Here is a 21619-nt window from a genome sequence, read left to right as displayed (position 1 = left end):
AGGTGCCAAGATGGCGCCCGGAGCTGCCAAGATGGCGCCCGGACCTTCCCTCATCGGAGCACGCGCGGCGCTGCCGGCGGGCGGCGCCTGGCTGCGAGACGTGACGTCAGGGCCCGCCTGCGGCGCGGGCTCTGTGATTGGCCGTGGGCGGGAGGAACGGGCGGCTTGGCGGGAAGCGGCCGAGAGGGGCTTGCGGGACGGCGGTGACGTCACGCGCTCGGCTGAGCCGCGGCGGGGCCGAGCGGGGCCGAACGGAGCCGAGCGGGGCCGAGCGGGGCCGAGCGGGGCCGAAGAGAGCCGAGCGGAGCCGGAGCCATGCAGGCCTTCCTGAAGGGCCCCTCCGCCATCAGCACCAAGCCCCCGGCCGCCAGGGAGAGGGGCGCGGCGGGGAGCGGCGGCGAGGGCAAGAAGCCCCGGCCCGTGCCCTGGGTGGAGAAATAGTAAGGGGCGGGGGGGTACCCGGTGTGACGGCCCTCTGACAGCCGGGCTGAGGCGCCTCAAGGGCTCTCTCTCCTCAGGAGAAGGCTTTTGGGCTCGCAAAGTGACGAAATGTTGCTCCAAAATACTTTTGGGCTTCTAAAAATAACCTCGGGCCGCTGCTTCCATTAGGAAGCCGTTTGTCTCTTCCTGAGAAACCGCTTCAGGGAGGCAGGGCAGAGGCACCGGGTGGGTTTCCTGTCAGGGATTTTGGCCCCAGCTGCAGCGTTTGCTGTAATTCTTTGGTGCCAATGTCATCGGAAAGGGAAATGGTTGTTTTGTGTGCTTTTTTCCTCCATTCCATTTTTTCTTTCCATTACATAACGAATTGCATTTCGTGTCTTTGTATTCAGTCGCCCCAAGAACGTGGATGAAGTCGCCTTCCAGGATGAAGTCGTCGCTGTGCTGAAAAAGTCCTTGGAAGGCGCCGATGTGAGTGTGGTGATAACGGCTGCCACGGCACAGAAACGAGCCAGTGCTGAGGAAAACTGCCTGCCTTTCTCTAGCGTGGCAATGATAATGTTTCCAGACTAGCTAAGTGACTTCCTGGTATTGTGTTGGGAGCAGTGTCATATTTCAGATGTTCCCAGTCTCCAAGTCTCACTGTAAAGTTGTCAGCTGTATGATGCACTTTGGAATTTTTCTGCAATAGCTTAATTGGAAAACATCCTGTAAATAATTTTGAGTCTGAAGGCGCCTTTATTTTCTAGACACTGTTATTCAGCCAGTACTTCAGACATTCCTGATGAAGAGTAGAGGGGAAAACTTTCTTTTATTGAAAAGGGATTGACTTTTCCTAAACGGTAATTTAGGAATGACTGGCAGGACTGACAGGAATTCTAGTGACATACCAGTGCTTCTATGAAACTGCTTAAAATGCTTTTTTCAAGTCTGGAGAATTCCTTCCTTTTATATGTGCTGAGACTTCTTTAGCTTCCATGTTTCACCTAGGAAGGTCATTATTGTGCTCCAGAAGATGTTCCTGTTTACATAGACAGCTAAAGCCAGCTGAAGTGGTTGGTAAGGATGTTCCAAAAATGACATTTGTGATAGGGATATCTGGTCACTGAGAGCTATAAAGAACAATTTGGAGTTTTCAGAGTTCTATGGAGGAAGCCTTTAACTTGTATTGTATTCTGATGCACAATATGCATTTGTAGTCTCTGGTATTCAAAACTTTTATCTTGAGACGATTTGCTCTGCAATTCTGGTTTGACTAGCTTGAGACTATTTGATCCAAAAATGTTCGTTTAATCAGAACGTGCAAAGGCTTAAGTACTTTGTGTTTGAGTGTAGGGAGCTAAAGTGAGCTGCTATGACAAAACTGGGGAAGGCTTGTATGATTTGTTTAGTTCATGCCTCCAGATTTAATTTACTTCAGGAATGTTGTTGTAATGTGACCTTGTCACATCATATTGTATTCTTAGAAATACTGGTTTCAGCAGCAACACTTCTGTGTTTTAATATTTGTAATTCTGGTAATTAGTAAGGAACTATTAACAGCTAAGGAGAGCTGAGGTGCTCCCACCTATGCTGTCTGGACATATCAGTCTTGTACCATCAGTTAGGTGATGGGTTGTCAGGTTCTATTTTGAGCAGCAGCTATTTAAAACCCTGCAGCTTCTGGGTCAGCCGTGTTTCTCAGATGATGAGCCTTGTGCAGTTGTGCTGACTTTTGCCTCCTGAGTTGAAAAAAATTGACTAAACTGTAACTTGTCTGTAAGGTGGTTACAGGCTTTGTATTTTACTATAGCTACCCAAACTCTGCAAGTTATTTAAGAACAAAATCATGCAAGTAGTTCAAAATATTTGATGCTTTTAAAATGTAGATATTTTTGTTAGTTCTTGAAAGAACTCATTCTGTCAAAGGCAAAAGTGTAGTTTAAGGAATGGAGTGCCTGGCACTTGTTTGAGGAGTTCTCACTGACTTTGGAGATCTGTTGAGATCAAAGAAACAGCTGTGACAAAGTACATGATGCAAACTTACAGCATTATTTAAACCTTATTGTTGGAACTGGAGAGGCAGTTCTATGCTAAGTTACTTCTAAGTATTTGTGAGCCTTGGTTTGGGAGCTTATAAATAGGGCAAGTCTTCTAAAAATCACGATGTATCTCTCTTATAAATGGGAAAGACCAGAGTCCGGGTGATTTTGAAATGGAGAAATTGATTTCTGCCTGCCAGGACTGTTGATTTAACGTTGCTTTTTGCAAAGAAACTGACATGTTATAGTATTCTTTAGTTTTCAGTTACCTGATTATATCTTACTGAGAAGAGAGTTAGGGGTAGGGTTATGATTCCAATTTATATCCTCACTTCTAATGAAACTTCTAGAAAATGACTTGGAGTTTACGCTATATGTAGTAACTGCCATAAATAGGGTGATGCCTGCAGGTATCCTGCTTACCCATTTTTTCAGGCTTGCTGGGGGTAACAGATCAGGTTACAGTCTGTTAAAAATACTGCTTCAGAGTTACATGAAGGATTAGGTTGTGCTTGTTGAAAAAGCAGTGTAAATACCGGTGATAACTTCAGCGAGAAGTGAGCATAAAAGGGGTTGAAACAGGAAACAGTAGAAAAGTATGGATTTAATGAAATTAGGAAGCATAGATTCTTATTAAAGCTTCTTACCTGCTAACGCATGTTTTGTGATTTAGCACAGAGGCGCGAAATTAGGAGTGTTGCAAACACACAGCTCCACAAAACGTCTACTCTTACAGTATGCTAACCTAACATAGTTGATGAATTATCAGCTGTCATTCAGTAAGCACTTCTTCACAGAAATCCCTAAAAAGACACAGGGAGGCAATAATGTTGTGGTGTCTAATTAAACTTAGAAAAAAACTTGTGTTAATATTGGATACTGTTTACATATTAACCAGGGAACTGAGTAACAAATGATCAACAGATAGAGAGGGCAAAACTTGAAATGGTTTTACTTACTATAAAATATTGAAATTCTACTACTCATACTTTTCCAGTGCCTACACAGTTGCATCTGTTCTGTGTCTTATCTTAGTTGCTAAAATGGAATACTGTTGCCAAAAAGGTCTGTCTTTTTTATTTTCTGACTGTGGATCATGTACTCCTGTAGTTCTTGCTGCTCTTCAGATACCTTTGGTTTTGCTGTTCTGATTCTGTCTGTATGGCTTGCTATATTCAGCATAAAATTCTTTAATCTAATTTTAGTTGACTCTTTAAAAGTAGAACGTTTATTAAGGGCTGAAAATAAATCAGACAGAGAGGCTTGTCTTTTTACTGTTGTTTGGAGGGGACTTGTGGATTCTTGTTCTAAGAATGTAGAACTGGAACATCTACTGTCAAAGGCAGCTGTTCTAAAATGCAACTGGCTAAGTGATAAGAGGGACTACTTGGAACACTAGTATAGAAAGTTATCACTGTTATGCTTCTTGTTTTCATCCAAATTTTAGTTGTGGCTAATTTGCAGAAATTTGGTTTTATGCCAACTTAGTTCTGTGTCCCTGTTGTTGCACTGGCATATTTATGGAGATCAGTGATGCTCCCTCTCAGCTCTTGTTTTGCTGAGCTAACTTTTTTTTTTTAAAGTAATTTCTTATAAATAAGCCCTCCATTCCTGTAATCACCTTTTCCAATTTAGATTTATCATCCTTGACTGAGGATGACCTGAACTGTGTGTGGCTTTCTAGGTGGAGTCTTGCTAGGCCCTTGTTAGTATTAATAATTGTGCATTTGTGTTGAAAGTGAACATCTTAGGACCGCTGTGTTACAGTGGTCAGGAACACAGGAACAGTTCCCTGACTGACAGACAGAACTAAGTCAGCTTTTATTGTACTTCCAGCTGATGAATTCCAGACATCTAGCAGATACTTATATTCAATTATCTCTCAAATTGTGAGCTTTTATGCTTTGTGCTTTTAACTGTTATCCTATAATTCTTACTGCAGTCTTTGCTGTGCTTCTTCATCTACCTGTGTTGGTATGTTTTGATAATGCATTCCTGTTTTTCGTGCTAAGGTTATTAATGAAAATATTTGAAAGACCAGTTAACGTAATCTCTTTGAGAAATGCCACTGGTTTCCTCCTTTGAAAAATTCTTGGGTGGATATAGAAAACTCTTTGCTGGTGCTATGCATTCCTGTCAGGTTTTGCAAGCATCTCTATGATTACTCTTAGGATATGTCTGTGTTGCGATCGCTGCAATATTGCGCTGACATTCACAAGCTACCTTGTACTTACTGCAGTGGAGTTAAGGCAGCAGAGAATTCTCTGAATGGCATTCAAAGGCAGAGCTGAGAAGGTATGAGGTAGTTAACCTATGACAAATTTTATTGCAGCTGCACTGCTGGTAGTATGCTGACTGTCTGAAGGGCATCACTGGATAAATTTGCATGTCACTGCAGTCATATCTATAACAGTAAGCTCTGTAGGCTTTAGTAATATTGGACTTGACCTGGAGGCAATATATCAAAATAAAATATGACTTGGAAGTGTCTATTTTGATAGAAGGTGTGATGGTGCCACCAAATAACAGCTTGTTCGTGCAGTCTTATAAACAGCAACTGTTTATCCTCCTTTAGAGCACCATGTGCAGTGACCTAGAATTTGATATTGTTTTGCAGGAGGAGTATATAGTTTCTATCGGGTGCTCAGATTTTCAGTAGGTTTTCCTGTTTTGTGTTGTGCTTTTTTTTTGTGTTTGTTTGTTCGTTTGTTTTTTAATGCTGCCTTGCTGTTCCAGCTTCCCAATCTGTTGTTCTATGGCCCACCTGGAACTGGAAAGACTTCCACTATTTTAGCAGCTGCTAGAGAACTCTATGGGTAAGCTGGAATTGAATTGCTTTGATATAAGCAACTATCATGTGTCTTCTAGTCGTGTGCCTCTGGTTGTTGCCTGTTTTATGTAGCTTCTGGAAACTTTCTCATACTTTTAAATTTTTGTTCAGGAGTTGCTTCATGTTCTAGTTCAGCTCTAAAATGAGATATCTTTCTTGTTTGTCCCTCATAAATCACTGATTGCTGTTACCAACAACACTTCCTTGAGGCTAGCAGCCATGTAACCCTGTGTCTCTTTAACTATGTGTTCCTAGCAGAAAAGAGCATGAAAAGAAATGGCTTGCACGTGCCTTACTGAACTTTGTAAAGGATTTCCAATTTTGATACTATATTCAGTAAGCTGTTGGCTAAACACAGATCTTGAGGCACTTCACAAAATGTCTGTCATAATCTTTCTGTTACGCACCATTGAGTAATATCAGACTAAAATTTAGTATGCGTTATAGTTCTTATGAACTCTGCGTACATTCACCAACTGAATTCTAACATCTGCGTGGTTTTGAGTAGTGCTTTCAGAGTAGGCAATAAGCAAAAAATGGATGAGAAGGTGGTTTGATGGTGTGATCTTATCTAATATTGGCTCTGGTACCTTTTCCCTTCCGTGTCTTTAATATTTGTCTCATGTTGTTTTTTGGAGAGGATAACTTCTAGACAACTCCATGTTGTGTGTCCATCTGAATTCTAAGAATTTAAATTCCCCTGTATTTAATTTTTATTTTTAAATCAGAGGTGCTGCTAAATACTACCTGTATTATATTTTTTAGATATTTACTTTCTGGTAGTATTGCAGTGGCAGACCACTGCCAATTACCATATCTGGGGATTTAACTGTTTTCTCTACATTGCTAACAGCATGTAAGTAGAAGGACACATTATGTAGTGCTCTGAGCTTACAAACCCAGCTTCCTACTTTTTCCTTGTAACAAGTATAATTTTATGCTTTGTTGTTTTCTTCAGTGTGGGAGTCAATTGTAGAAATAGCTAGTGGAAATTCATACCTAACATATAATTACCTCAGCTGTATTTTAACAAAGTATGTTTTTCAGTAATGCTAGCAAAAATAATACCTGCAGTTCAGAAAGGCCCTCTGGTCTATACACTTTGTAACATACCATTACAAGCATTAACAGCTAATATGTTGTAATAATGATTTTGCAGTCCTGAATTATTCCGACAAAGAGTCCTTGAGTTAAATGCCTCCGATGAGCGTGGAATACAAGTGATCCGGGAAAAAGTGAAGGCTTTTGCTCAGCTAACAGCATCTGGAAGTCGTTCAGAGTAAGTGCCGAATCCAGGCTGAATCTGTTGGATGGACTGACTTGCTTAGGACAAAGTATGTGATTATAAAATTAACCTAAATAATAAAAATTCTAATACAAAAGATGGGTCAGCACTGGTCTGAAGTTTGTAACAAATGCAATACTTTGGCTAGGCTTTGAGTTCATGTCGTTTCATATTGAGAGTTTGAATAACTTTTACTAGTGCTGTTAATGTTATACAAGCAAACAAGGGGAGAAAAAAAGTAAGACTGAGCCTTCTGGACTTACAGATACGTTGTTGTCTTTGCAAAGGTTGCCTGACTACCACAGGAAACTTTATTTGGGTAAATTGTGGAAGTTACTTCTCTTCTACCTCTAGTTCCGTGGAATCATCGAATGGTTTGGGTTGGAAGGGACCTTAAAGATCACGTAGTTCCAGTCCCCTGCCATGGGCAGGGACACCTACCACTAGACCAGGTTGCAGCTGAGGTTGCTCAATTTGCATCTCATGCAAGGTGCTAGCTTATAAGATGCTGAAAAGAGTCTGGTATTAGGTGAGAAGCCCTGTAAAAGGGAAGTTGTGTGTATGTGGTAAAAAATGGATTGAGGAAAGTATCAAGAAGAAACTGCATGCCAGGACTACATGGCAAGAGATGGTCTTGTGTCCTGAAATTAGGCTGTTGTAATGTTCTTTGAAGTTCAGGTAACCAGGAAGCCTGAAAAAAAAGAAGTGCTGTGTTAGTTATTAGAAGAAACTTAAAGCATGAGTACATATTTTAGGGGAATTCTGCAGTGTTCAAGTACCAGTCTTTCTATGGGAACTCAGTTTGCCTCCCCTGCCCTTTACAAATCCTTGTCTTATAACTAAAAATAATCAAAAAGAATTGAATGTTTGATTTTGTTCTATTTGTTGTGTATAAATATTGAGTAAAATGTGACTCACCATTTGCAGTGATATTTTTAACTTGATCTAAAGAACACGTCTCCTTGTCTTTCAGTGGTAAAGCTTGTCCTCCTTTTAAGATTGTAATCCTGGATGAAGCAGACTCTATGACTTCAGCAGCCCAGGCAGCCTTAAGACGCACAATGGAAAAAGAATCTAAAACAACACGTTTCTGCCTTATTTGTAACTACATCAGCAGGTATGTGAGGAACCTGTTACTTTTTTGGACTTGTTGCTCTTCCTGTTCACAATACTTCTTTTTATTTCGTTTAGGTTTCAACTTTTGGGTTTTAGTGTTGCAGTCTTAAGGTTATGTTACCCTTGCCTATTACGATAGCTTCATCTGTATGAATGTGGCTGTGTAATCATTTGGAAAGCACTTATTTTTCTTTCTTTCAGAATAATTGAACCTTTAACGTCTCGATGCTCCAAATTCCGCTTCAAACCTTTGTCAGACAAAATCCAGCAGCAGCGGCTATTGGATGTTTCTGAGAAGGAAAATGTGAAAATCAGTAGTGAGGTACCTTAGTGCTTGCCAAGTAATTTTATTGCTTAATCGGGCACATAATTGCATTGCAGTGAAAGGGACTAAGTCAGCGTACTTCTCCAGACTTTTCAATTGCACTATGTACAGTATATAAAATCATTTGCGTATTATTCTCCTTACACAGGTGAGGAAGAAATTGTAAAAGTCTTCCTAAAATCAGAGAAATATCCACCAGAGCAAATTAGAGAATAACTGTAGGGCTTTTTGTTCTGTACTGAGTGTACTTGCATTAAGTCAGTATTTCATTCTGAAATTGCCAGCACATATTTTGCAGCACTTGCAACTTTATATAATTCATAATGTATACAGTGCTTATTTTCCCTGGATTACATTTCCAGCTGCCCAAGATTTGTTTATCACGATGGGGTTTTAAGGCTGGTAGACGTGTTATGACAAAATAGGTATGCTATTAGATAATTCTTATTCCTTTGTATTGCTCAAGTGGAAAAGAAAGTTCAGAACTTGTACTTTAGCATGTAAAAAGAGGCTGAGATAGAACTAGGTGTAAGTTACTCCACTGAATATAACTTTGCCCCCATCTGAATCCATTGCCTCACTTGTCAGAGTAACTCAAAAGCTATGTGGGTAATACAAGTTACCACAGTTACAATACAAATACAAGTGCGGGTAAAATGGTGTGGATCATAGCACAGTTGTGCACTACTGTCCCAAGTCTCATTTCAGCTGTGAGACCAAGTAACTTGAGAACTGTTTGGTGACATATTTGTAATGTGAAATCCTAGTCCTGAGAGCTGTGGTTTGCATTAGACTTGTGGTAGCATTTACATTAGCAGAGAGGTTGCATTGTAACTTGTGCATTGTGCCTAGCTCTGACCATCTGCTTCAGGCATTACCTGATGTTCTCAAATCAGTTTGCTGAGGAAGTTGTACTTCCACTGTTCATTAAGATCCAGTACACACATTGCATTTTCTCACGTTCTCTTTTAGGCAGTCTCTTACCTTGTTAAAGTGTCAGAAGGGGACTTAAGAAAAGCCATCACTTTTCTTCAAAGTGCCACTCGCTTAATGGGAGGGAAGGAGATCACAGAGAACATAGTCACGGAAATTGCTGGGGTAAGTGATGTTATACAGCTTCTCCTGTAATAAGTCTGAAAAGTGTGTGTGTGCTAAGTATAGTTGCTACCTTTATCTACCTTTGGTCAAGGTTTGACTTAAAATAAATGATTTTATGCTTGTTGGCATTGCTAGTAGGGTACTAATACACAGTCTCCCAGGTTTTTAAAGACTGATGGAGCTGAGGAACTGAAAAAGTAAATGGGCGTTAGGGAAGGACACTCTTTCCTTGAAGGTGCTACCGTCACAGCCAATTGTAAGGGTTGAGGGGTTTTCACTTGAATGGAGTGGAAATGGAGGCAATTGCTACTGTCCACGTTTCATAAAGAAGCTTTGAAATCAAGCTGTCCAGACAGTCAACCGACAGGAATGATGATGAGACGGTGAGAATGTCAGCAGTGCTTCCCTGCTCTGAGCTAAATAATGGCATCTGTCAACTTTTTTCTCTTCTGATTTATTGACTGATCTTGTTGCATTGGCTGCTTTTTTTTTTTAAATTATGTCCCTGGTGCATCACTGAAGAGAAAATTAATTTGCTGTTTTGCTTAGGCACAACATGGTGCAGAAAGCATTGCCTATTTAAATTAAGTCCTCCGATTAGTGTCCCAAATAAGTGATAGTGAATTTTGATTTGTGAACGTGACTTTGACAATTCACTGTCATTATATAGCTCTTATTTCTATCAACAATGTAAGACAAATGTTAAAGCCTAGCTCTTAGTTTTATTTAAAAAAAAATCTGGTCTGTCTTAGATACTTGCTTAAGAGTGGTTGGTTCCCTGTGTAGAGGAATGAAATGCGGATTGACTTCAGTTGTGACTGACTTATAAGTGTACAAAGTTGAAAGTGACTTTTCTTACAGGTCATCCCTAAAGAAACAATGGATGGACTGCTCTCTGCCTGCCAGAGTGGTTCATTTGAGAGACTGGAAACAGTGGCAAAGGTACAGTCCCCTTAGTGCCTCAGCCTGAGAGTTTTTCTAGGTCACTGCCCTGTGGATTGTTTGTTACTGCGTTGCAGCTGAGGAACATGTGGCCTCAGGTCAGTTGGGACGCCCATTTCAAGAAGCTTGTCTTTCACCAGTTAGTATGCTGCTGATCTTTCCCTTCTGAGGAAGAGTTATGAAAGCTACAAATAAGATTTGCTACCAATGTGACTTTCTCCTGAGCTAAACTGAGGTCACGTGGAGCTGTTAGGCTGAAATAAGCTGAGAATTACTAATGAGACACTTAGCACAGAACATTAAAATTGCATCTTCTGTGGGCAGGACCGGTCTCTGGACTAGTCACCTTTTTAGTTACAGAGACTGTGTTAGATGAGAAGTGTCTGAATAAAGCTGTAATAAGGCGTGGGTGTATCTTGTGCACTAGATTGCGCTTTTTTATTTTCATAAATTTCTGTCTACTTAAATGGCTTCATGGAATACTCTTCCCAATATTTACTGTTACTGGGCACTACTGATTTAAGAAAAAAAAAACAGCTATCTTTAATTGCCACAGTTTTTATTTTATTTAAAAAGTTTGGCCTTGCAGTGCTCTGTATGTCTGTAACTAGTCACTACCAGATGAAGAAGATAAATCAAAGTTGGCTGCACTTTAAAATGTGAAGGCTGTGAAGCTGTGCCACGTGATTCTGTGGATGCTAAGCTTTCCTAATTTTAGAGTGAGATTGGGCAGGTTCATCGGAGGTGGCTAGCTGCTTAAAATGTCTCTAGCTAACAAAATCCCTGAGATGTAAATTGTCAGAAGCTGGGAGAATATTGAGGCGAACGTGCTGCCGTGTGTCTGCCATGTTCTCCTGGTCTTTCCTAGGTGGTTGCTTTGGGTCACCGTTGGGCAGGGTGCTGGACTCTGTGGAAACCACTGACTTGTACTTTAATGCTTAGAGTCCCATAATAGGTTCCAGGACAGTCTTTGGCTCAGACAGAGTTTTTCAGATTGTTTTTCCTCTTTGTGGTGTTTTTGCTGCTGAATTACGTCCCTTTTCGTATACCCTGCCACAGAATCTCATAAATGAAGGGTATGCTGTCGGTCAGCTTGTAAACCAGCTTCATGATATTGTTGTGGAGAGCGACGATTTCAGCGACAAGCAGAAATCTATCATAGTTGAGAAGCTTGCAGTAAGTCTTTAGCTTGAGTTCTCTAATGATTTTACTTTTCCAGTCTCCATTGGTTAATTTTTCTTCTTTCTCTCTCTGTAATTTACTCTGATTTTTCATTCTGAGTATTTCCTGTTGTAAATTTCTGAATTTTTGTTCTGAGAAACTTCCTGAGAAGGAAGCGAAGTCCAGTCAAACTAAATGAATTATTAGCCATATTATTCTAATGATGCTCAAGCAGGTTTGTGGGTGTGCTTTTTTTTTAATGCAAAGGGGGAGGGAAAATTAAGATGGGTGTGTGATGTGACTGCTGGAGAGGCTGGTGCTGATTAAGTAAACAGCTGGCAGACTGAATTGTGATGTGGTGAGCTGTCTCACCACAAGGGTGAGACAGCTGGCTCCAGCACCAGCATTTTTAAAGGGTTTTAACTTCTCTCCATTTGCAGGAGGTGGACAAATGCCTGGCAGACGGTGCTGATGAATACTTGCAGTTGATGAGTCTCTGTGCCCTTGTGATGCAGCAGCTAACACAGAACACCTAACTCCTCCAGCATGGGCTGGCAGCAGCTTGGAGCTATTTCAGGGGTGGCTGTGCTTCCACTAGCAGGGACTCATGTACTCTTTTTGTATAGTTTTTGCAATAAAATTACTGCTCAGCAGGTGAAAATGCCTATGCTGGTGTACTTTGTTTTCATACAAGTTCATAAATGAGACAGGTTTTTAGTCACTTTCTAGTGAAAGAGTAATTCAGCAGTAGGCATGCTGAAGTACAGTGGTGCTTGGTCAAAGGGGGAGTCTGCCTCACAAGGCCCTTGCAATCACAAGAGTTGAAGCCCCCTATTTAAAAGGGGAAATCCAGGCCCCAACTGCTGACACGCACTCACTCACCCATAAACAAGACATCCCCCCCACCAAGAAACATTTACAATTTAAGTGAATATAGAAGTATTTTATTGAACATTCAAACTTCATTAAGACATGTGCAATATGGCAAATTTTACTGGGTTTAACCCTAACTAAGACAATAGTATGATTGCTTGCTTGCTGGGGCTTAGCAACAGGGTCCAGATCACACTTACCACTAATTAAATACTTTATTGAATAAATACATATCAAACAAATGCATTTTAATGCTCTTATAAAAGTTTAGAGATTTTGAAAGGCCTTTCCAATTCAATCTGAAGTATAAGTACATACAATAAAGGAAGGTAGGCTAGTTTAACATAATTGGCTGACTTTATACAGCACTTATATCTTTTAGTCCATAAGTAAATTATTAAATGATAAAGAACATCTAATACAACCACTTCTATGGAACTAGGAAATAAATTTCTAATAAAGAAAAAATTTACAGACCCCATGACTTTCCACCCAACCCCAACAGTCTAACCCTAAAGTGGATAAAGCCAGTGGCTTTCCCCACAAGAGCTCACGACAAAAAGTCGCTTCGCTTATCAAAAATCTGTATTTCTGATCCGTTATGAGCATTGAGACAAGATTCAATATATCCCCAAAGAAAGAAGCACAATGCACGTTGTGAATCGCCTATTCAGCAACAGCGAGCACTGCATTCAAACCATCTCCTCCCCAGGGATTAAATGAGATCAGCCACATTCATGGGCATCTCCTCCACTGTAGTATTGTAGAATGTCTCAATGTCTCGCAGAATCCTCTTGTCCTCCTCAGTGACAAAATTTATAGCCACGCCTTTCCTGCCAAAACGACCACCTCGGCCAATTCTGCACAAAACAGAAAACACATTTATACACAAGTTAACCACTCAATTCGCTTTTTAAAATATTTAAAACGATCCATTCATTAACTGCTGATCTTTTATCTGCCAGCGGCCAGTTACGCCGTGTGTACACGACTAGCTGCTAACCATAGTCACATCTGGTTAAGAAAAACTAGCAGTTAGTGCCAACAGTACAGAAGAAGCGTCCATCCTATGGAGAGTAGCAGAGCAGAAAAGGTTACTCTTTTGGCTGCAAAATAAGATCTTTATTTAATGGTTGGTACTGTGGTATGAAGCCCTAGCTGTCTCCCTCCCCTCCATGAGGATTAAAGCCCCATACCACATGCATCCAATCCCGAGCACATGGCATATAAAAGGTAACTATCTTCCAAAAAATTTGACTGTTCCTGCATTAATCCAATTGTATCCAGTAACATGGAACAGCATGACTGCTGAATTAAAATTCAGTAAAACTGTTTCCAGTGGGAAAACTTAGTATTTTTGTAAAAATAAGCTCATTGTATAAACACAAGGCTGTTAAACACTATCAGTTACAATTTAGTTACACCCACCATCAGTTCTACCTTCCTGCAACTGCACAATGCAGCACCTAATCATTATGAGCTAAACACACAAAATGGCTCACAAAACTTAGCAAATAATCATGACAAAAGAAATATATAAATACCGACTCGCTCTTTATTCAAACTGTGCCGCTTACGAATCCACGTCCTAAATTACGTCAACGCCGTTTCTGAGCACCATCTTGTGTCATCAACTGCTGCTATCGACTCCTGTATTTTTTTACATCAAGTAACAAAGCACAGTTTACTTAATTTAGGGACAGTCACTAAAGGCAGTAAACTAAACCTAGGGGAAAAAAACTCAATTGCTACCAGAAGACACACACCACATAGGAAAGAATACCACTGTGAAAGGAGCCACCAAGAGTAAACAAGACACATACAACATGAACACAATTAGATTTCCAGGAATGAAGACAGTTTTGTGCTACTAGTCTGCTGAAAGCGTTAAGGGCTAGTGACTGAGCAGCAGCAACTGAACATTAGCTGGGGCCTACAGATCCAGCTAACAACCCTGCTTTCAAGATGCTATGCCAATAACTTCCAATAATAACTTCTGTCATCACACCCTGCAACCTAGAAAAAAAACGTAGTTCAGCAGCTGGCGGTTTCCCTAGATCTCAGCAATGCATGGTTTAGCCACTGCTGAACACTTCATCCATCTAAGTTTTCCCACTGCTTTTTTTTTTTATTGTCTGAAAGTTCTGCTCCTCCCTCATTTCAGGACCATATTTATGCAAGTCAGGGCTTTTTGTCAAGCCAAAGAGCTTACTTTCTGCTAGTTTTTGTTGTTGTTAGCAGTTACTGTATGGATAACACTCCCATCACCAAAAATGACTAACAGGAAAATAGGTGAAGTTCTGTGCTGATTTCTGGTGAGAACACGGCACTCGGTGTAATGAGCCAACTAGAGGGCAGAGCAAACTAACCTGTGAATGTAGTTTTCACGATTGGTCGGCAGGTCGTAATTTATAACCAAAGAAACTTGCTGCACATCAATGCCACGAGCCTGGAAAGCAATACGGAACCTTTAACACATGTCACAGACTTTTTGGTTACACTTCTTGTCTCCTGATTTTGTTGACTACTTTGTTAGTGATGAACTACAACTGTGTAGTCCATAGTGGAGCATAGTCCTTACTCTTCCAAAAGGCTCCAGATAGTTCAGGCTACAAGAACCTTCACTGAGTTATGAAGCTTTTGGCACCAGATTAAAACAAGAGCATGCTCACCAAGAGACAATACTCACCAGCAAGTCAGTAGTGATCAAGACACGGCTTGATCCTGATCTGAACTCTCTCATGATAACATCCCGCTCCTTCTGGTCCATGTCACCATGCTGTGGAGTTAAGGAGTTAGAATTATTACAGTTCCAGTATTCCAGACTGAAATATCCTCTCGAAACAGAAGGATGTATGAAACCCAGCGTCCCTACCTGCTGTGGGAACGAAGCAGGTAGGGATAGAAGGAAACATTTTTCTTTTAGCAGGGGGAACGATAATACAGCACCACACAGCTATATCATAACTTTTCCTGCTTTTACTCAAATGTAGCTCAGTAGGGATTGTTGTATGTACATGTCATTGCAGAAGTTATGTGTAAGTATCAGTTCTTACCAGAGCTGAGACTGTGAAGTCTCTGGCATGCATTTTCTCTGTAAGCCAGTCCACTTTTCTCCTTGTATTCAGGAAGATAACAGCCTGCGTAATGGTCAGCGTCTCATACAGATCACAGAGAGTATCCAGCTTCCACTCCTGAACAGAACAAAGTTATCAGGAATAAGAACTCTGAAGTCATGGTCAAATTAGGGCATGCCCTAACATGCATTTATAATTAAGATGACCAGAAAAACTGGAGGAATATCTAAGGTAAAGTTTCTGCATGAACTGTTGCACCAGATCTTAAGACACAGGACACTGGACATTAAGAAAGAGGTCCACCCTAGTCATTTTCAATCCAGTGCATCGTTTTTCTTCTTCTTGCGTGTACTCTACTAGCATTATTACAGAAACCAAAGCTGAGCCTCAGTTTCTGCAATTTTAGCACAGTGCTTTAACAAGAAGGTAAAAAAATACCAAGTTTCTTAACTCTTCTAACCAAAAGTACAGCTCATACCTACCTCTCTTTCAACATTAATGTAGAATTGCTTGATACCCTCCAGCGTCAGTTCTTCCTTCTTCACCAGAATACGAATGGGATCTCTCATGAACTTTTTGGTCACTTCCAACACATCCATTGGCATCGTAGCCGAGAGCAACACGACCTAGAAGACATTTTCTCCATGTCAGCATGTACAACAGACATTAGCTTCAGGTCCATCACCATCAGAACATTGAAGTCATCAACCTTTACATCAGTGACTATCATCACTGATTATCTTAAAACAGAGATCCTGACCTTCTGCAAGGCAGACAGGACAGCACACAACAGCTTTAATTTAGACAAGGACAGAAATTCAGTGTTTGTCAGCTACTTGTAACCAAGCCCGTAGCCATCATTTCAACCACACTTTTTTTTACCTGGATGTTTGTGCTCAATTTCTGGAAAATCTCATAAATTTGATCCTTAAATCCTCGGCTCAACATTTCATCAGCTTCATCCAGAACAAACATTTTGATCCATTTAGGTGCTATTAAAAAAAATAACATTTCATGAAGTTTCAAGAACACACTAAATACTATTGCTAATGTTACCCTCCCTTAGGAGGGAGTAGTCCCATACTGTCTACAGTGACAGCAAATTCATTACTTCAGCTCTTTCCAGATGTGAAATTTACACTATTGACTTCTTATCAAGAATAAAGTTCAACTCATACTTACAAAGGTAGCGTCTGTTTAACATATCAAACACACGCCCTGGAGTTCCAACCACAATGTGTGGAGCTTCAGCCTGAAGCTTCTGCATTTCATTGCGAACATTTGTGCCACCAATACAAGCATGGCATGTTGCTCCCATATAGTCTCCAAGGGCCAGAATTACCTTTTGAATCTAGAAGATAAAAGCCTTCCATTAGTAGCAGCTACTGCTAGCGTCAGTCCTTTATCACTGTTGCTTATGGACTATGGGCTAGACAAGGATTACACATTGCTAATGACTACAGAGAAGTCTTGCTACTGATTCTGCCCAACTGCTTGTTAAATATTTAAATTGGTCTTTAGGTCACCCTTACAAGGTGACAGGTTAGCTAGGTAAAAAGCAACTCTCTTCCTGGCTTAGTAGATGCATGGAAGGCCTGCAAAGCAAACTCAAATTTTGCACTGGGAATACGTGCACGTAAAGCACGTGCAGAAAGCTGCTACACAGTGTAGAAGTACACTGCTATGTGCCAGGCTTTGAAGTCACACCTCACAAATGTCTTCAGAGTAGAGACTGTACCACCAGATATTTTTGTTCTACTAGCTTTGGTTTTTCAATAATTCTTGCCTGTCTGATCTAGTTTTAGATTTATCTTCAAGAATCTTCACTTTAATACTGGCATCTCAGTATATTCTAGTTGAAAAAGATCAAGTTATATACCACGTTTTCTCCTCCAAGTTCTGCTCTCAGCATTTTACCTTAAAAGCCAGCATTACTGAATTATATTAGTGTTAAGTATCCTGCAAGCTTTGTTCAGGCACTTCCACTTACTAAAACGAAACACCAAGCCTTGAGGGTGAAGTAAGCATGCAATGTAACATTAAGTCAAGACGACATCACGGATTACAAGAACAATAAAGTGACTACACGCGCACTGCAGTTTTCATGTTGCACAACTGCATGCAAGTTCAAATAGCTTCTGAAGTCTTAAGTTTCCACTCAGAACACTGTACTTGAGTAACATTTTTTTTTTGGAGATGCTCCCTCAGAACTACACGCAGCATAGGAGCTGGTTCCTGCAACTCTGCCCCAGCATACCCTCCACATGCATTGCAACTCCACTTTTCAAGCAGGCAGAGAACTTGTGGGACAGAAGCCAGTTTAGTTTCCCCATTACTCAACATAAAAAGGGTTCTGAATGGACAGTGGTTACAGCCCCCTTAAGAAGTCTGTTTATTGTCTCACAGTTGTGAAACCTGAAACCTATGCAACACACAAATAGCTTTTGTTTTTTTAGCTACACTATCAATACCTGTTGAGCCAGTTCTCTGGTAGGGGCCAATACTAGTGCTTGGGTCTCCTTGAGATCAATCTCCAACTGCTGCAGGATGGAAATAGCAAATGTGGCTGTCTTGCCAGTACCTGACTGAGCTTGAGCAATCACATCATACCCTAAAAAAAGTAGGATACACATTTACTGTTCCCACATAGGCCATTCATATTTTGTTTTATTGAATTCCTTTTGAAATAAGTGATCAGCATTAAAGAGTTCTCTCCATTTCAGGTCAGCCCCGAAAGATGGTGTACCATCATATCACTTGTTCAATAAAGATTAAAAACAGGCATCAAAACACGAATAAAACTATTAGCATATGCCTTTTATAATATTTTCCTTATTATCTGGTATTAGCAATAGCACATGAAATCACTTGCATACCTTTGATACATGGAATAATAGCTCTCTGCTGAATAGCTGAAGGCTTTTCAAAACCATAAGCATAAATGCCCCTTAGAAGGGATTCTTTTAAATTCATATCATCAAAATTGTCAACAATCTCATTCCAATTGCTCTGCAATGAAGAAAAAAATACATTATTGCATTCGCCATTCCTCTGCATCAGTACTCAAGTCCTTACACGAGGTCATGTGCTCACCTCAATGACACCATCGGGCTCCATTCCCTCGGGGCCGCCATGGTCTCTGCCAGCAAAGAGAACGAGCAGTTAGTTAGCACAACATGCGGAAGGGAGCTGACCCCCCTCGGCTGCCAAGGGCTGCGTCTGCCCGCTGGAACCCGTGACAGATCATTCCAGCAGGTGCTCTGATGCTCTGCCAACCGAGTAAGCCTCCTGCTCTGCCCACCGCCCGTAATCCGCAGCCCACCTCCCCGCAGCCCGTAACGTGATACGGGACGATCCGAGCCTTCACACCCCGCCGCGTTTCAGGCAGGGAACAAGGAGGCGAAGCCCGCCCGCCCCGCAGCGCCCCCCCTCCCGAGGCAGCCGCGCGGGGAGGCGGCGGGGAAATGGCGGCGCCGCAGCGCCGGGCGGGAGGGGGGGCGCTGCGGTTCCCCCCCCCCCCGCCCGCGTCACCAAGTCTCGCGAGAGCTCCACCCCTGGGGTTGCGCAAAGCGGGCGGAGGAAGGCGCCGGGCGAGCGCCCAGAGGGCCGCACCCCCCCCATCGTTCGTCTTCCTCCTCCCTCAGGGAAAAAATGGTCTCGCCCGCCGCAGGGCCCTTACGGCTGGCGCGAACCAACGGCAGAACCACGGGAGGGGTGGCGTTTATTAATGAAAAAAAAAAAGGGGGGAAAAAACATAACAAAGCGCTCCTCTGTTTTTATTATAAGGCAGCGCTGTTAAGCTAAGGAAAATAAAAATAGCCCTTTTTCGGGATGTGTGGTTGCTAAGGAAACCTGCAGCGAGAACGCGAACCCTGAGGAAAAGAACTAGATCCCTCTTCAAGTCAGGAGGAGGCGGGATAGAAGCGTCTAGAAGCTGGGGGGGGGGGCAGGGCACCAGGCGCCGTCTCACCGCAGAGCGGCCCGCAGAGCGCTCGTTGGAGCGCCCCCCTCAACAATCCCCTGCTTTTCTTCTCCCCTGCGCCTCCGCTCAGGCTACGGAGCCTCCTGACGGAAATAATAAAAGGCTCGGGGCCTCTGCGCGCCGCGCCATACCTGCTATAGTCCGCGGAGCCGCCTGACATGTTCCGATCACAAGCGCTGTCCTCAACTGAAAAGGCAAAGCTTCCGCGGAGGCCGCTTTATATATCCGCCCCGCGGCCGGACTCGTTGCGCTTCGCTCTGCGCATGGATATACACCTCACGCCACCGCCAAAACCCCACAAATCCCCCCAAAACTGAGGCCCCTTCCCTAGCGACCCCCTGAACACGCTTCCTAAGGTTCTCCGAGAGGGTCCTTGAGCCCCACGGGTCCGTGAAGCCAGCGGAGCCTGGGACTACTTTTTCTCCCCCTCTCCTCAGAGCGCGGCAGGATATTGCAGCACTGGTGCGGTGACAGCGCCGCACTCCTTCCTCCCGCTCCGCCTCCCCCCCCCCCTTTAGCACGGGGTTTCCCACCCCGGCCCCTGCTGCTGCGGCGCGGGGGGAGGGGGGCGCGGAGCCGGGGTGAGGGGCGGCGAGCGGGGCCGGTGCGGTTCCTCACCGCGGCGGTGTTATTTCTAAATAAAGAACATAATAATAACCACCGTGTCGTTTTTCTGTAAAGCTGTGCTGCGTGGAAATGGGGGTGATGGGGGGTGGGGGGGGCTTCCTTGGGCTCTCCCCCGTGCGCCCCACACGCAGAAGCGACCCCACCGCCCGCCTCGCTGTGCCAGGCGAGCCCAAAATTTTCCCTTTTTGCCCGCTGAGGGGTGGTGGTGGGAGTGGGGTGGGGTGGGGTGGGGGGCTCCCCGCAGGATGGGGGCAGCGCCGGGGGGAGCGGGAGCTGCGGCGGGAAGGGCCGTGAGGTGAGGAAGGCAAAATGGTGGCAGCGAGGTAACGTGAGGCGGGGCGGCGGGGCCTCCTCTGCCGGGTTCTGAGGCGGTAAATCCATCCCGGGGTGTTAAAAATGGATGTTTTTTTAAGGGGATGAAGGCTTGTTCGGCGAGTGTTTGTGGGGATTGAGCTGGATGGGTCCCCGGGGCGCTGCTCGAAATGCGGCGCAGTGGCCCACAGCCATTCCCCCCATAGCGATGCGCCTGAAAAACTTGTCAAGAGTTGGAGGTCAGCGCAGCCCAAAGGAAGGCAGCGAGGAAAATGTTCCTCTGCCAACTGGTTCGATGGAATCAGGGATCCTGCCCATTGCTTTCATACTGTTTTAGAGGAAAAAAAAAGGTTTCAATACACTTCCAAGGTTCTGCGGTAGTATGTTCATCGATATTTCTAATGTAGGCAAATAAAGTAAGTTGTAAGCAATAATTTATACCAACTGTAATGGGTTTTACATGAGTCACTTCTAGAATTTGTTTCCATAGTGATTATATATGAACAAATGGAGTCGGCGCTTGAAAAACTCGACCCCTTTACTTGCCTAGAACATTGTAAATTGTCTAGAAATGTCTAGAATATCTGTAAAGATAATCTCCAAGAGACTAAATTACCTTAGCTCTTCCTATGGTAGCATCAGCTGGGGCAACATCATCTGTAAAAATAACACCGCATTGCCGATATCCAAGCTAAATTATGTAAACACAGCTTCTCTGTTGACCCACCGTAAAAATCTCAAGTTTTGCCCCCCCATGCTGGACGGAAAGGATTGAGGATATTGCTTGTTTTTGCAATTTAGGTAGCCCCGCGACAGTGACTGGAGGCCTTCCTGAATGATAGCAGTTTGCCTGGCCCCATAAACATCTGGCTGTAAAAGCACCAGGATGGGCTGCAGAAAGGACCCGAACAACTTGGGGCTAGCACAGTTAAATTTCCCATTGAAAATGACTTTCAGTTTACTCTGAAGAACTAAAACTACTGAGTATTTTTATTAAGAACTTGGAGCAGTTATTAAAAAACCCGTAGAATGTAGATACTTTAAAATATTTTATTAGGCCTTACTTTCTTCGCAAAACTGAATGAAAAGATTTATTGGCGTCTGGGAAACTCAGGAAGGTAATCCATCATTTTCTACAGATTTTAAATGCCTTTTAAATAAACATTTAAGCCATCATCTCAGATACCTGATTTATCTTTTCCTGTAGACGAATTAGCATCAGATTACTTCAGATTACTTACGTATTCAAACCACTTTGAACATTCTGTTTTGACAGAAGTTAATTTTAAAATAACAAGGTTTTCACAGCTTTCTTTAAGGACAATTATGGAAAATTAAGGATAAACTCTGAATTTGCTACAAGTCTTGTTTTATTCCACTTGACATCAGGTGTGGTCTCCAAACTTCATCCCATTCAAAAATAAAATTAAGAAAATGGTTTTTGACCATTAACTTCAATCAAGGGACAAATTTTTAAATTGTTTTTGTTATTTAATATCTATGGTAACAGCATCTGGGAGTCTCTCAATCCG

At 42.5% G+C, this 21619-nt stretch overlaps 2 protein-coding genes, 1 long non-coding RNA gene and 3 other non-coding genes across 10 annotated transcripts in view; 2 read left to right on the top strand and 4 right to left on the bottom strand.

Annotated features, from left to right (window-relative positions):
• Positions 1–33: 33 nt before the first annotated feature.
• RFC4 (replication factor C subunit 4) lies at positions 34–11881 on the top strand. Its single transcript, XM_013175001.3, has 10 exons — positions 34–440; positions 831–909; positions 5196–5275; positions 6449–6568; positions 7548–7691; positions 7892–8012; positions 8988–9113; positions 9975–10055; positions 11115–11231; positions 11657–11881. The coding sequence occupies exons 1-10, from the start codon at positions 316–318 to the stop codon at positions 11750–11752; spliced, it is 1089 nt and encodes a 362-aa protein (XP_013030455.3). The 5' UTR covers positions 34–315; the 3' UTR covers positions 11753–11881.
• A 263-nt stretch (positions 11882–12144) lies between these two features.
• Positions 12145–19457, bottom strand: EIF4A2 (eukaryotic translation initiation factor 4A2). 2 transcript variants are annotated; one of them, XM_067002247.1, is made up of 11 exons: positions 19280–19457; positions 18260–18305; positions 18043–18175; positions 17638–17777; positions 16349–16517; positions 16049–16158; positions 15649–15792; positions 15146–15283; positions 14779–14868; positions 14459–14538; positions 12145–12949 (listed from the first exon to the last, which is right to left on the bottom strand). In XM_067002247.1, the coding sequence occupies exons 1-11, from the start codon at positions 19306–19308 to the stop codon at positions 12805–12807; spliced, it is 1224 nt and encodes a 407-aa protein (XP_066858348.1). In that variant the 5' UTR covers positions 19309–19457; the 3' UTR covers positions 12145–12804. The 2 variants fall into 2 exon arrangements, with proteins under 2 accessions (XP_066858348.1, XP_066858349.1); XM_067002248.1 differs by having other exon boundaries at positions 12863–13739.
• On the bottom strand, positions 14941–15068 carry LOC125182287 (small nucleolar RNA SNORA63). Its single transcript, XR_007161744.2, has one exon. It is a non-coding gene; the product is annotated as a small nucleolar RNA SNORA63 (small nucleolar RNA).
• On the bottom strand, positions 15414–15594 carry LOC125182288 (small nucleolar RNA SNORA81). The gene has a single exon (XR_007161745.1). It is a non-coding gene; the product is annotated as a small nucleolar RNA SNORA81 (small nucleolar RNA).
• Positions 17855–17925, bottom strand: LOC125182290 (small nucleolar RNA SNORD2). Its single transcript, XR_007161747.1, has one exon. It is a non-coding gene; the product is annotated as a small nucleolar RNA SNORD2 (small nucleolar RNA).
• A 574-nt stretch (positions 19458–20031) lies between the features above and the next one.
• Positions 20032–21619, top strand: part of LOC136791479 (uncharacterized) — a 121008-nt gene continuing 119420 nt past the window's right edge. For all 4 annotated transcript variants that reach the window (XR_010833704.1, XR_010833702.1, XR_010833701.1 and 1 more), the window contains exon 1: positions 20032–20098. This is a non-coding gene — a long non-coding RNA (uncharacterized lncRNA). The remainder of the gene's footprint in view (positions 20099–21619) is intronic.

Source organism: Anser cygnoides, chromosome 9, assembly GCF_040182565.1.
Source record: "Anser cygnoides isolate HZ-2024a breed goose chromosome 9, Taihu_goose_T2T_genome, whole genome shotgun sequence".
Lineage (NCBI taxonomy): Eukaryota > Metazoa > Chordata > Aves > Anseriformes > Anatidae > Anser > Anser cygnoides.
Note: the sequence above shows the minus strand (reverse complement) of the source record. Positions and strands in the feature narration are given on the sequence as shown.

What these genes read in the sequence shown, in the direction of transcription:
- RFC4 (XM_013175001.3), top strand. Translation starts at nt 316, where the DNA reads ATGCAGGCCTTCCTGAAGGGCCCCTCCGCCATCAGCACCAAGCCCCCG. An exon ending in GTGCCCTGGGTGGAGAAATA is followed by an intron (nt 441 to 830) that starts GTAAGGGGCGGG and finishes CTTTGTATTCAG; the next exon opens with TCGCCCCAAGAACGTGGATG. An exon ending in ATGTGAAAATCAGTAGTGAG is followed by an intron (nt 8,013 to 8,987) that starts GTACCTTAGTGC and finishes GTTCTCTTTTAG; the next exon opens with GCAGTCTCTTACCTTGTTAA.
- EIF4A2 (XM_067002247.1), bottom strand. Translation starts at nt 19,308, where the DNA reads ATGTCAGGCGGCTCCGCGGACTATAGCAG. An exon ending in GGCTCCGCGGACTATAGCAG is followed by an intron (nt 18,306 to 19,279) that starts GTATGGCGCGGC and finishes CTTTGCTGGCAG; the next exon opens with AGACCATGGCGGCCCCGAGG. An exon ending in AATTGAGCACAAACATCCAG is followed by an intron (nt 15,793 to 16,048) that starts GTAAAAAAAAGT and finishes AATGTCTTCTAG; the next exon opens with GTCGTGTTGCTCTCGGCTAC.